The sequence below is a fragment of the Chiloscyllium plagiosum genome, unplaced genomic scaffold (assembly GCF_037043375.1).
Source record: "Chiloscyllium plagiosum isolate Xiang-an unplaced genomic scaffold, Cpla_swu_hap1 HiC_scaffold_12, whole genome shotgun sequence".
In the NCBI taxonomy this organism is placed as follows: domain Eukaryota; kingdom Metazoa; phylum Chordata; class Chondrichthyes; order Orectolobiformes; family Hemiscylliidae; genus Chiloscyllium; species Chiloscyllium plagiosum.
In genome coordinates, this window is record NW_028270150.1 from 70,031,893 (window position 1) to 70,046,976 (window position 15,084).

Consider the following 15,084-nt stretch of genomic DNA (forward strand, 5'->3'; position numbering starts at 1 on the left):
CAACCTAGACTACAAAAAAAACTGAAGAGTGTACAATAGCAAAGACCCTTTGTCACTGGACAGACTGCCAAAAACGCTGATGCAAAACATCAAGTGGCAATGAATCTGAGGATCAAGCCCCTGATCTTCTCTTAAGCTGATGACACTCTGCCAAATCAGCAGATCTATTCCTGCAGACTAATCAAATTTGAGCCAAGTAGAGGAGTCCTCCATAAGCATAACCATTTGGAACCACAAGAAATAAATCAGGATTCAAACTGCAAGTACTTCATGATTCTTTGTAATAACACTTGTGGTGAGGTCCTTCATTCAGTTTGATGTCATATTTAGCTGCATGATGTTTAAGGTAGGTAAAGATTGGGGTGCAGAGTTCAAAAATGGGAGTGGTGTCTTTAAATTTGTATTGTTCACTGATTTGCATCATCACTGCAATACTTACCTCTCATCTCTTCCTGCTATCAGCCATCGAGGTATACACACAAAACCATTTCATACGGTATTGTTCTACACCTCTTGGAAGTGTGCTTGCTTCTCAGACTCGATTTTTAAATCTTTGATGACCACCTGATACCTACAAAATGGATTCTGCATGGCTCAAAATCGGTCCCAATTACTCTTTTTTATAATCAAAATAGCAGATCAGATGAATGAACAAGTCTGCTTTTCTCTCCCCACTAATGTTGTATTACAGATGGTCATTAGTCGAATTTTTTCAAAACTTCAAGCTTGGCTGCCATACTACACAAGTATCTGCTCCATACATCTGGGGATTCTTTTTAGTTCTTTCCACAGAACTTAATGCTTTTAAAAAATTGAAAGCATTAAGTTCTATGGAAAGAACTAAAAATTGAAAGCATGAGATTTTCATGCAGCCATGTCCTTCTAATCCAGTTTATTAAGCAATCGTATTAGACAGTTAGCAGTGTGTACATATAATCAAAGTAGTAATAACCTCTGTGTTTTCAAGGGACAACACACCTTTTCCAGAGTAATGGAGACAGCAGCTGGAAAAATTCAGAAGTTTTACCCAGTATCAAGAACCTGTCAGTTGTAAAGACTTACACATGAAACATGTATGAAAATTGGATTCTTAATATCAACCCCAAGGTCTTCATGAAATTAAAATGTTTGCACTCAATTAATGTACAGGTTGTATTTGACCATTGAAATGTTGTTCCCTGCATCAATGTCTCTCATTGGCAATGAGGCATGATGATTTTGCTCTGTGATGTTCAATGATGTTCATAGTATTTGAAGCAAAAAGGAACCCTTGAAATATGGATCTGAGGAGAACAGATCATTCTCTACATAACTGCTGGTCCCACTGAGGAAGCTTAAAAAAAAGCTGAACAGTATTTCAACCAGAAATCTCAGAGGCTGAGATAACATCAGCCTTTGCTGTATTAACATATCCTATGTGCAAAAAATTAGGAATGCTCAGAAGTGAGAAACTGAACTCTGTATTGCTTCCATCAAACTTGTACTTACTTGCAACAAGGTACATGACAACAGGGTTAATACATTGGTTTAATAGACAATTCCATGCCTTGAAGCGAGCTTTCACTAGAAATTGGCATACATGCCCCCACCCCTTGCCCCCAGTGCGAAGGCCTCTTTCAGCTGAACATCCAATCCTCTCACCTCAAAGGGAGTCATTGTGATGAATAGTCAACTTTCCTGTCTCAAGTGAACCTTTCCCTTCTTCAGTGAACTTTGGTTTCCAGGCGTTACTATCATTTTTGATTATGCAATGTTTTGCTATGTATGCAAACGTGCTAAATCCGCAAATTTCCAGTTAGGTTCTCTCCGTACATTTAACATTTTCAAAATACAGCTCAGGAAATTTACATCACAAAATTCAGTACGTTTGTCCATTCCTGGTATGTGTATACACTGGGCCATCATAATCCAACTTCTGCCAATCTTTCAAAATCTGGCCTACACTACTGATTGCATGGTTGTGGTTTTCAAGAATTTTATTGTCGAAGCAACAAATAAATTATGTCAACGCAGAAACTAATCGAAAAACAAATGCAGAAATTTACACATGTTGTCCAACTTGTTATTTTCTTTTCTTATAAAATGTTTACACCTCAGTACAATAAGCCCGACAAAACATTTTTGTCATACACTAGACCTAATACTATTAAAAGTGTGAATAAATACAATGTAAATAGAGATTAAAAAGTAGAAATGTTAAAGTACAATTGAATAATTCTAAGTTACACAGAAAAAGCGGCATGGTAGCTCCGTGGTTAGCCCTGTTACCTCTCAGTGTCAGGGAACTGGATTTGATTCCAGCCTCGGGCAACTGTGTGGAGTTTGTACATCCTCATGTCTGCGTGGGTTTCCTTCAGGTGCTCTGGATTCCTTCCACAGTCCAAAGATGTGCAGTTCAGGTGGACTGATCATGTAAAGTTGTCCTGTCGTGTCTATGGATGTGCAGGCTAAGTAGATTAGCCATGGGAAATGTTACGTGGATAGGTTGGGGGTGGGATGCTCTTTGGAAGGTTGATACAGACTAGTGTGCTAAATGGTCCCTTTTCTGCCTTGATGGGATTCTATGAACCCAAATGTTCTTGCTCATTTTATGATGTACGTAGTGTGGCGCTTTAAAAGCAAATCCAGCAAAACTGGGATTGGAACAAAGATTGTTTCAGAGCTTTGAAAAGTCTGATAGGGCTAGAAGTGAAATCTTTACTGGCATAAAACAAGCAGCTTAATGTGAACTATGATCTTGCTATGACTTTGGTACATTGCAGCTATTGTACATCCATCTGTCTCACGCTCCACATGAGTAGTCAAACCACGCACCTGCTAAAGGCTTCTCTCAGTGGCTGATGTTAAAAAAACGATTTAATTTAACCCGCATTATCTCGCTGTTGCAAACATACAAAAAATTGACAGTGAAACCAATGAATGCATACTTAGAATCACAATGGATTGGCTTGCTCAGTTACATATATTTAACTACATTATTGAATACCCATATTTAAAAAGTGCTCTGGATGAGGCCACTGTCAGCGTTTTGCAAAAATGCTCATCACACAGAGTGTAGGAGTCTGAAAGGCTGTACTAAATGAATGAGGCAGATGGGAATTCTGGCACCCTGCTGGCTCTCTAATAATCCAGCTCATCTCTTTTCACTGACAAAGGCGCAGGAATAAGATTTGTGTTATATTTATACAGCAAACCACGAAAGGCTTGGGTCATTGGCTCTGAACCTAATCTATCAATCCATTTTCTGTGCCATAAAATATAAGAAAACTGCTAACATAATTGTGATACCCAACAGGTCGCATACAACAAGCACTGGAAATATTGGCAAGCACAGTTCCTCATTATCAATTGTTACAGCTCAAAGGCAATCTGAAGGCACCCTTTTTAGACATTTCTATTGGCAAGAAGATCCACATGTATAACGAAAACAAAAGAACTATCAATGCTGAAAGATAATGAAATGAAATGTGTTCCAAATTTTCTGGATTTGTAGAACTTTAACTAAAGATAATTAAATAAGTCTGCATTGAAAACCTAGCCTCACAGTGACCGTGAAACTACCAGATTGTTGTCAAAAATCTACTTGACTCAATAATGCCCTTTAATGAAGGAAATGCTGTCCCTGGGTGAATCATAGCTAAATATCAATTCAGATCTACACTTTTGTGGTCAACTCATAACTGCTCTCTGAAATGGCCTGATAGTCCATTTAAATGCATCAAGTCATCAAGGAAAAGTAGAAAAATAAAACTGGACAGACAAGTTGACATTGACCTTGTGTACAGATAGAACAAAGACACACTAGCCCAGGAAATCTGCAATGTCCTCATAGGGAGCATTGCCTGCAATTAGATAACCAACCATCTGGTATCTTCATATCTTCAGACAATGTTCCAACTCCTTGATTGCTAATCCTTATCCCCTCAGCAGAACAGACCCACCAGAAGTGGTCACGCAGTTATATGCAGTAGGTACAAGTGGCCTTGGAAGTCTGGACTCATTGCCCTAGCTGATGAATCCGTTCTCCATATTGAACACCACTTCATAAAAGCATTGAAAGAAGAAAAGGCACACAACACATTTGAGGTGGGAGACTTCAATGCGCATCACTGAGTTGCAGCACTGCTAGATGAGTGCTGAGTGATATAGCCACCACACTCAGCATGTGGCAGAAGTAGTAATTTTAGGAAAAAAGCTGACTTGACATCATCCTCAACAATTTACCTGCCACAGATATAGACATCCCTGACTATATTGGGAGGAATGACCACTGCTTAGTGTTGTGGATGCAAAGTCAACCGAGACAACAAAGACACTCTCAATAAATCACTGCAATGCCCTCATTGGGAGTGTTGCCTTATTGATCAGACAACAACCACCTGATCTCAGTTTCTTCACACTGAGGACATACCTCTTTGCGTTGTGAGGCACTACAAACATGAGAGAAGCATTGATTCAGAACAGATCCACCAGCTTAGACTGAGCATCCACAAGCTGCTGTAGGTCATTTACAACAACAGAAATTAGTCCAACATAATCGGTAATACTGTGGAGAGGCAGTTTAGTATTACCATCAGCCAGAGGGCCAACCTTAGTTCAGTGAGAATCACCTATGCTAATCGAATCAACACTCATGTAATTTTAATTTAACGGACAGTTTTTTCTCAAAGTTTTTAAATAAAAGCTGTGTGAATCTCCACTTTTGGCAGGAAGAACAGCTTTCACATTGACCCTGCAATTTTACACACTTAACTAACTTCACTATTTCATTTGCCCATGTTCATTCTATCCCTCCTTTCATCCTCTCCTCTCATGCTATCCCATTTTTTCTTATCATCCCCATTCCAATCTATCCGTCATAGATACAATCTCTCCAGTCAGGACAGATTTGTCACTGGCACCAACATCTCCTCTGTGTAGCCACTCAAAGGTTTTACATATGCCAACTGCTCCAAAAGAAACAAAATCAACAACTTGTTGGGCCTTGGATTTGTGTTTTATTAAGTTGGAGCAATAGAAGAACCCTGAATGGGTGGGGTCAAGTTCCCACAGAACTGGGATTTTTAGTTTAAGTTTTTCAGCAGCAGTTGTAGCTGGGGTGTTGGGGCTGGATGTGGAAGCTCTCATTCTTTTCTCTGTTAGAGCCAAAAGCTGGAGTTTACTTTGTGTTGCTAGAATTGCATATGAGACTATCCGTTTTACTGAATTTGCCTTTGCCAGGGGTGTGTTATGGGATGTTACAGGTCAATCTGCTATAACATGCATTTTGTTAATGTGAATTCATAATAACACAAATGACGAAGTGGGGACGCTGTTTCTGTAGTGCAAACTGTTAAAGAGTTTATTGGTTATTGTGTGATACCGGCCCTATTAGTTTAAATGGTACTGCTATTACGTGATTTTCTCATCACACAGGGTTGCACGAAAATGGAACTACCACATTATAGCAGAACTGAATAATACATTACGTTAATATTATTTTGCTAAGCATTTTGATAGAGAAAAAGGTTAAGCCAATTCTTTTCTTTATTGTCCCTAGTTTAATTATTGTGCATGAATAAAGTGTGCTTTATTTCAAGTCTGGTAGTTTGGACAATCAGATTGTATCTAGAATACAATGCCTTACACTGAACTTTAAAATAAGAAAAAAGTAGGGTCTAGACTATCTTCTTAATATATTTTGAGGGTGTTTGGTCTGTTCCATAACAATGCACTACCCCCAAAATCAAATGACCCTAAACTGACCAATCAAAACAGCCCAGAAACACAAAAACTGACTACAATTCTATGATGATGTCCATATACCTCCTCCTCCACCATCTGGATTACCACAGCTGAGATTGTGCCTGAATGGTCATGTCATTGGACCAGTAATCTGGAGGTGCAGGGTTATTTTCAACCATGGCAGCTGGTAGAATTTAAATTCTATTCCTAAAAGCCAAAATTGAAGCGAGCATCAATGATGGTTGCCATAAACCCATCACCAATTGTTGTAAAAAACAATCATCTGGATCACTACAGTTCTTTGGGAAACAAAACCTGCTAAACTTATCCAGTGTGGCTAATGTGACTCCAGGCCAACAACAATGTACTTGATTTTTAACTTGCCTCTGAAAGAACAATGCTAGCCACTCCATTCAATAACAATTAATAATAGACAATAAATATTGGCCTTGTCAAATAAGATATAGGAGAAGAATTAGGCTATTTAGTCCAACGAGTCTGCTCCACCATTCAATCATGGCTGATTGATTTTTCAACTCCATTTTCCTGCCTTCTCCCCAAAACCCTTGATCCACTGAGTCATCAATAACCTATCTATGTCTGTCTTAATAGGTTGGCCTTCACAACCTTCTGTGACAAAGATTTTCACCATCTGGCTGAAGAAATTCCTCCTCATCTCAATTCTATTGGGTTGTCTCTTCACTCTGAGGTTGTGCCCTCAGATCCTAGTCTCTCCTCCGAGTGGAAACATCTTCGCCTGGATAGATCCAGGGATACCTGTGAGAGATTGTCTTTCAAGACTTAAAAGTAAACATAAATCTGTATAAAAATTAGATAAATTATTTGAAACTGTCAAGTTGTCAAGGGAACTAATAAATGTTTAAGTCTCTTAAAACGCCTGGACTCCAAAGTTATGAAGAAACTGCCTGCGGTGTAAAGAGATCTGCTTGCTATTTCACTGAATGTTGGATATGATTCTGGGGGTTAAATTATTGGATTTATGCTGCATGGCTGTTTTCATAGCCTATCATTATCACAGTGGCATGCCTGTCGATTCAGAGTATGATTGCCGGCCCCAGTTACTCATAAGATCTTTGAAGTGGGACTAAAAGTACAAATTCTTGCCTTTTTAAAGGAAGGAATTAAGTAATGAAGGAAGATAAATATAGTAAATGGGTTTGTATCAATGCTCATTATTTTCTAAATAGTGAATTCACCAACAGATGCTGGAAATTTTATTTAATTTTACTTGAATATGGGTTATGCGATTTCCTCATGGAGATACTGGTACATTGGAATGAAGGGTATGAGGGTAAAAAGATGGTGGATGGGTGAGGAGCAGAGACATGTAAGTTGGCACCATGTTAGCATAGAGGTCAGAAAGGATCATGGGTGAGGAGGTGCATGGAAAAGCATAGATTGGCATTGCAGGTGGGATTGGCCATGGGGACTTATGTTGGCATTAGTCATGGGGGTGGATGGATTCATGAGGTACCATGGTTAGGCAGCTGGGCCAAGACAAGTGTGAGGCTAGAAAGCTGTTTTTGCTTTTTTACCAACTGGGACCAAGTCCCAATTCACTGAGGTTAACCATTCACATAGTCTGCCCTTACACCCAGAAGCCACTGGGGTTACTTTAAACCTTTGCCTGGAACAGTGGGCCTGACTCCCATTAACACCTGTCTCCTCTGAAACACACATCTAGGGCTTGCTTTGTGAAACATTTTCTACCAAATCCAATTTGCAAAACCCACTTGCCCGATTCTGCACTCCCAACATGGAAAAGTAAGTCAATGAGAAATACTGATTCATAATAAAATCCTTCCTGCAAATGTATACACCAACACAAATATATGCACACACAGATCAAAGAAAATAATTGTCTTGCAAGAAAATGTAACAGAAAGTATTTTTTTAACATTTGATTCTCTCCTCCTAGATTGATCAATTAATCCTTACTAGCCCCGCCACTTTACTGAAGTTTCAGATTCTCTGAAATGTGAGACTTTTACAGCTATTTTCATACCTTAGTCCAACGATTGTTGGCCTGCAAGAGACCAGTTTCCAATTTAAAACGTTGGTCTGGGAACAGAGTCGCACTTTTGAGTGCCACTCCTCCACTCTCATTAATTCGCTTCAATTTCCCTTTCCGTGGAGGAATTTCACCAATGCGAAACTGGAAAAAAAACAGAAAATTGAGGTGCTTTTCTATTTGTGGCTTGTAATCACCCAAAATTAAATCATAGAACACCATATATAGTTCGAGAGTGTTACATTAGTGTTCGCCAAAATGTGAAATTAAATGTTTAACCATACTTTGGGCTGGATTTCCTTCCAGGAAACCACTGGTTTTCAGTTGGTTCTGAAGCACCGCTCGGAGGAAACAGGAACTGGAGAGCCCAATATTCTTAAAACTGACAGCATACATTTTTCTCCCCCTCCATAATCAACACAATCTATTATCCATAAAACTGAATGACCCAGGAAAGCAGGTTTACAGTAGGTCTTGAGTAGTGGGAACATGTCTGCCTCCAACTCATTTCTACCTCAACCATGTCCCTTCTCAATCCACTCGCTAACTCTGTAAACACAGGGGAGTTTCCATTGGAACAGAACTGACAATGTTTAATAGCAAGATGTATCATGTTAGATTTTGCTCTGGAGTTTACTTTTAATTGCCTTCGGGGTTTAAATGAGAGTTCAGTGTGCTATCATTTGGAAATCTTACGAGCAATGGTTCATTTTAAGCTTAAATAAATAGAAAGTTTAAATTGCAGGTCGTTTGCGAAAGGGAGACTCTTTAATGGGCTGTGGGGCCTTCCAAAGTTGCATGTTTGATTTTATTCTCATATCCATAATAAATAACTCAGTTGGATTAAGTCAATATAATATAACAGTAGAAGAAGAAACAGAAAAAGCAATTAACATTGCTAATTTTGTACCATGTCCGATATTGCTTCTTGACCTTTTGGCCAAGATCAAGTGTAAGCATCAAGTTGTGAGTCATCAAAGGATTTCAAAATCATCGCTGGATTGTAATTGGATGTTGGAAGATCATCAGTTGAGCTGAGCTACTATTGGGGGATCCTTATGCTCTCTTCGGCCTAACACCAATTCGGTATACGGCCAACCAGAGCCAAGGCAATGGCAAGCAGCAGGCAAGGGTATCGGCACACAGTCAGTGTGGCTGTGAAGAAGGTTGGAGAAGGTATGCTGGTCAATCGGAACTTCTTTGTCAAGTGGATCTTCCTGGATTGGTGTGGATTTCAAGCAGTTGGCAGTTAGGGTGCAGTGGGAAAAGACCACTGTCTGAAGTCCTTGTGCCAAAGTTAAATTGAGGTCTGTTCAGTTAACGGCCATTCCCGCTGCTTCCAAAGCATGTCAATATAGTCTTGTTCAAGCAAGAGATGCCTTTGGTTTGTTTGGATAGAGTAAAAACTCCAATGTTTGTTTCTCCATGTGCAACTGTACAGAACCGAACTGCTTCAGTGACTATGTATATAAAGATACTTCTATGAATAAAATATATTTTTGAGTAAAACTAATCTATTCTACCAACTGCGGTTTACTGTCTTCATGTACAAAGTTCTGGATGGGGGATGGTGAGAACATACCCAATGCCGCTCTCATCCTGATGGCCACCTTTGTGTGCAGCTGCATCAAGTTGTGCCCAGACCCTTGGTACATAAACACCAAGTGTCACTACGTACTGAGCTTCTGCATGTCTCCAGTGTTGCAAAGGATAGGCCTGGCCTTGTTCCGTGGATGGTTCTGTATCACCTGTCCCAAATGGAAAAATTTGTAAAGGAAAACACCTTTGACCACAAGTCCATCAGCAAGTGGTCAGCACACAGTATCCTCAAGATACTGCAGGAAAAGGAAAGGGTTGGTTCTGTTGGGGTGGTTCCCTGACCAGGCTCTCAAAGTCATTTGGTAGAATGGCTCATCGCCAAAACTTTCCAACGAGCACCAGGACATTGCTTGGCTGATGGGGAGAAGGCACTACCTGTGAGATCCTTCATGCATGCCTGGTCTCCCTACACCACCATACAATGCCCTTGAAGTGGCTGCCCGGCAAAGGGGTGTGGTGGGATGGAGACTCTATCACACATCTCCTGCTAGAATGTGCCTTTACAAAGGAAGGCTTGAGAAAGATGCAATGGTTTTTCACAAATTTCTCTGTGACGCAGGATTGTGTGCTCTACGGTCTACCTCTTGGGACACACACTTAGACAAACGTTGACTGTGCCTGGAGAACCATCAACTCGGTGAAAGATGCTCTTTGGTCTCTCCGAAGCTTGTTGGTCTTCCAGTGTAAAGAGTTGATCTTGACTGAGTGTTACAGACTGGCATATTCCAAGGTCCAGGATTATGTGCTGATGGACGCACTAAAGGTTGAAGAAACTGCTACCAAGGTGCAGTGGGAAAGAACCACCATCTAGGTTCTACACTTTGGCAGCAAGTGTAATACCAGCACTGTGATGATGAAGATGCACAGAGGGATAGCCACAAACAACAAAAGAGGCTAGGTTCCAACAAGCAGAAGGACATGAGCATCCTCCAACTCACAAATGGCAGACATCATGAGGGGCCTGGTGAAACCCCATCTCCAGACATTGGGAACCAAAAGTTATCCACCACTGCACAGCTCCGGGAGACCGGGAGCAGCAACGCTCTGAGTAAGGAGCAGAGCACACCAGCAGCTTTATCCAGTTCGCAACCAGACTTCCTCACTTCATCCTGTCCCCGGGAAGGTATGGCATGTGAGATCTTAGAACTCTGACCTTCTTACTTCAGATTGGCAATGTACAACAGCTTAGTGATGTGAAAATCTGGGCAAAGTTGAAGCACATATTTAGTTAATGAGTGAAAATGCATCATTGAAACTTCAAGGCTAATTCCATAAGTACCTCGTTTAACCTTGAACATGTAAATATGTTCAAAACTTTTCTATGATTAAGTCCATGACAGGGTGTCCCTGGTGAAGATATCACTAGAACACTCAATGCCTTTGCATGATTGACAGGTAGGAAAATTACTGAATGGAGAATGACATAAATAATATCACTGTTTAATTTTATAAATTTCCTTTTATTTAAATGAAGAGAAAATAAACTTTAAAGAGGCTGGCAAACCACAACTTTTAGATCACTCAGTGCACTTTCCAGGTTTTAGGATCAGTTATCTTCCTTTAAGAACTTCCACAATTATCTGCACCTCTAAATGAAATGTGCTTTAAAACTAAATTAATGAGCAAAAAACATTTAAAAAACAACTTTCTAAATCAGCCATAAGCATTTAAATGCAGAGTATTTGGTCAGATTTTCCGAGGAAGAGGCAATGATAGTCAGATCACTCCATTATCATATTTTTGTGCTAAGAGTGAGCTCTGCATTGCTGACAGGAGATTCCATTTGGGGCTGCTTCAGTTGTGTGGTTTCAGGTTGGAAAATAGAGGTCCCAGACTGGATAGAGGGGATGGTAATATGTCTCTGGGAGGAGGGAGGTTGTCTAGCCCAGCAGAAGGGGACACAGGTCACGGGGGAAGAGGTGTGTCAGGTCAGGATCTGTGAGCATGGAAGGAGCTTGAGGCAGGTTTAATTTAGGGGGTAAGGGAGCTGTAATTTGGGACGGGTGAGGAGTGTCTGGTAAACTGTAGTTTAATAGTTACCCATGAGTGATATTAGGTTTTTAATTGTCTACATCTGCAATGTGTAACTATCAATTTCAATGCAGCATAAGCCTTCACATTCTCTGAGACAAACAGACACTTCCAGGCAGAGGGAAATTGACAATCGGAATCTTCAAATTACATGGGCAATTCCCTCAGAATCTGTTACATTGAGGATTCCACAGGGTCCCCATGCTCCACCCCCATCTACGCTAAAGAAAAAAACCCATCTGGCCATCAGAGTATGGGGCCATTTTTGAAAAATATGTAACAGAGTTAAATTCATTTTTGATGCTAATGAGGGCTCTGCTACTGATTTGTATTGCTTCACAAATTATTCAACATTACTCCTCATGACAACACAGGTGTTTGTAGCCGGCCTGTACCTTGCCCAGTGAACTAGACTTCATGTGTGAACCCATTAAGAGTGACTATGGGGAGTGGTACATGTCACCACAATGGAGCTCAATCATGTCCTGTAATGATTCCATACATGGATTTTCCAGATGAGAGTTACTTCATTCTGCTCAGGAACAGGATCTCAAATTCCCTTTTGACAACAAGGGAATATTTTGCCCTCCTGCCACCCTAGCTCAGTTTCAGTCGGCATGTAAATCAGTGATCAAATTTGGGTTCTTCTTTAATGGTGCAGTTCAATATCACTTTGCTGACTACCACAATTCAATAACTCATTGGAATTTTACAAGGAATTTTAGTGAATTATAATATTATTCTGAATGATGGATAATTTTAAAGTTTTCTACCAAGCAAATTTGCATTTTTTGAAAGAAACTAAGAATGCATTTGCACACAATGTACAATGAACTGATATAAAGAACTTTGACACAATGATAAAGCATAATTCAACAATACTGCTCTGTTACCTTGACTCTCTCCAACGAATCTCTTAGCTGCTGCTCATTTCCAGGGTGAAGGTCTATTCCCACAACGCTCTCTGCTTCTTCAAGCCAGCTGAGATATTCATTCAAGTCTTCGTGCAATTCTGAAATATGTTTCTCCTCCTCTAACCTGTAATGGGTACAATAATGAAGATCAATGCCATGAATTACATTTGGAAATAAAAACTTTTTGCAAATCTATTTCCACAGTCAGTATTTCAATCTCAATTTACGTGTTTGGAACATGTACTTTCTGCAAAGAAGTCAAAAAAGTAACCATCATGGGCCTCTGCTGAACCTTGCAAATAGATTACCAAGCAACCAAATACAATAATGTTCACACAATTTATTGCAGTACATTCTCACTATATATACACTCATCAAGAATAGGTTTATCGCATTCACATATACAGCAGAATAAATGCTCCTGACCTTACTTTTGGACTTACACTTATTGAAGTACATATTAACGGATATGTGGCTCTATTATATCACACATCCATATTCACTCATTAAATGTGTGTAATCCATTCACAGAAAATTATTTGGCAGAATAAAATAGTATCAATTTGATAATAAGATGCAAACACACTCAGATTTTGAATTTGTATGTGAATCAGTGACAAAAAATGTGTAAATATATTACCATTTGTTTACAAACTGTGGCTAAGATTGATGACTATTGCAAATTAGAAGTGACACCTCATCAATTCCCCAGAGTGCACAATACATTTCAACACAGCAAATCAATGATAATATTTATGTTCAATTATATCTAACCTTTGGTAATAGCAAAGTACAATAGAATGTTGACAATAGATGTGCCTTCATAATTTCACATGTAAAAGACGAAATCCAAACATTCTTTGATACCTAATTTGCCAGTCTTGCCGAACCGTGAGAGCAATTTTTGGGTCCCATACCTCAGGAAGGATGTATTGGCCCTGGTCCAGATCTAAAGGACGTTCATGAGAATGATCCCAGGAATGAGAGGCTTAACATATGAGAAATGTTTGAGGACTCTGGGACTATGCTCAATGGAGTTGAGAAGGCTGAGGGAGGGAGCTGATTGAAACTTACAGATGTGACAATGCTGCCCCTTTTACAAGGGTATGTTGACCTTGTTTTTATTTCAGGACAGGTCGTAAAGGCAGAGTTGCTGATTTGAATGGAAATGGTTACTTTGAATAATGGCAGGGGAGTGGCCAGTCCCCCCAGTTCAGTTCTTTTTTTTTTAAGCTTGGTTTAGTTTTTTAGCAAGAAGTCAGAAACTTGCTGAGGACCTCAAGAAGCAGCTACAGTGAAAAGAAGTTCCATGTTTCAACAGAGGTCTTGCCTGGACTTCCTCTCTGATGAGGTAAGAGCTGTAAGACCCTGTTTTTGAATTTACCCTTTTTCAAAGAGTGTGTTGATGGGATGCTGCAGGGATTGGAACAGTTTCGTTAAGTTGCGATATCATGTCAGTTGGGTTATCAAATAAGTTATTCTAAATTCTTTTCTTTTGTTTGTGTATCATCTGTACTGCTTAAATAAATTCTGTTTGTTTTATCTGAGTGGTTTGACCGGCTGCATCATTCCTGGATTATCCACCTTAAGTCTGCCTTAGAGATAATAAAAGTTAGGGTCTGGGCTACCTTCTGAAAATGTTTTGAGGGGGATCTGGCCTGGTACAAAACATAGAATACTGAATGGCCTGGACAGAGTGGATGCTGGAAAGATGTTTCCATTGGCAGGTGAGACGAGGACCTGAGGGCACAGCCTTTGAGTAAAGGGAAGACCCTTTGGAACGAGGATAAGGAGAAACATTTTTAGCTAGAGAGTGGTGAATCTGTAGAATTCATTGCCAGAGAGGGCTGTGGAGGTCAGGTCGTTGTGTATATTTAAACCAGAGAAACGTAAGTTCTTGATTGCCAAGGGGATCAAAGATTACCGGGACAAAGCAGGAAAATGGGGTAGGAAAACCTATAAGCCATGATTGAATGACAGAGCAGACTCGATGAGCCAAATGGCCTAATTTCTGCTCTCTGGTCTTACGTCCAATAAGGTCAGATTCATTTAGCCAGAGTCGATACAGACCTATTAGGAGCATCATTTCCATGATATTAATTGTGCCCCTTGCTTTGCCTGCTCCTGTCCTCTCTTGGATCAATTATACAGAATTTCTGTGTTTTTGATTGTGGGGAACACCATTACTTCCCTGAATGCGATTGTAGCTTCAGGATTTAATGCAGATGCAGATTCATATACAAATCCTGAAATTCTGCTCTGCCATTCACTGCTCCTCTGCAGACTACTCTACAACGCTATTAATTCCCGGATATTTTAATCATTAGTAATCTCTCAAAAAGAATGATCATAATATTTTAGCTTTATGTGCTAGTGAAATTTGGAATAAGGGGATAGGGCAGTTTTGCACCTTCTCTAGTAGGTACATCCACATACTGAATCAGAAAATTGTCTTGTACACACTTAAGAAATTCCTCTCCATCTAAACCTTTAACAGTATGGCAGTCCCAGTCGATGTTTGGAAGTTAAAATCCCCAACCATAACTACCCTATTATTCTTACAGATAGCCGAGATCTCCTTACAAGTTTGTTTCTCAATTTCCCTCTGACTATTAGGGGGTCTATAATACAATCCCAGTCAAGTGATCATCCCTTTCTTATTTCTCAGTTCCACCCAAATAACTTCCCTGGATGTATTTCTGGGAATATCCTCCCTCAGCACAGCTGTAATGCTATCCCTTATCAAAAATGCCACACCCCTCCTCTCTTGCCTCCCTTTCTATC

The 15,084-nt window shown here is 39.9% G+C and overlaps 1 protein-coding gene across 11 annotated transcripts in view; it reads right to left on the reverse strand.

Annotated features, from left to right (window-relative positions):
- Positions 1-15,084, reverse strand: part of dmd (dystrophin) — a 2,003,576-nt gene that overhangs the window by 545,469 nt on the left and 1,443,023 nt on the right. For all 11 annotated transcript variants that reach the window (XM_087992890.1, XM_087992895.1, XM_087992900.1 and 8 more), the window contains 2 exons: positions 12,280-12,424; positions 7,751-7,900 (listed from right to left, as the gene is read on the reverse strand). In XM_087992890.1, the coding sequence (XP_087849016.1) occupies positions 7,751-7,900; positions 12,280-12,424 (295 nt within the window). The remainder of the gene's footprint in view (positions 1-7,750; positions 7,901-12,279; positions 12,425-15,084) is intronic.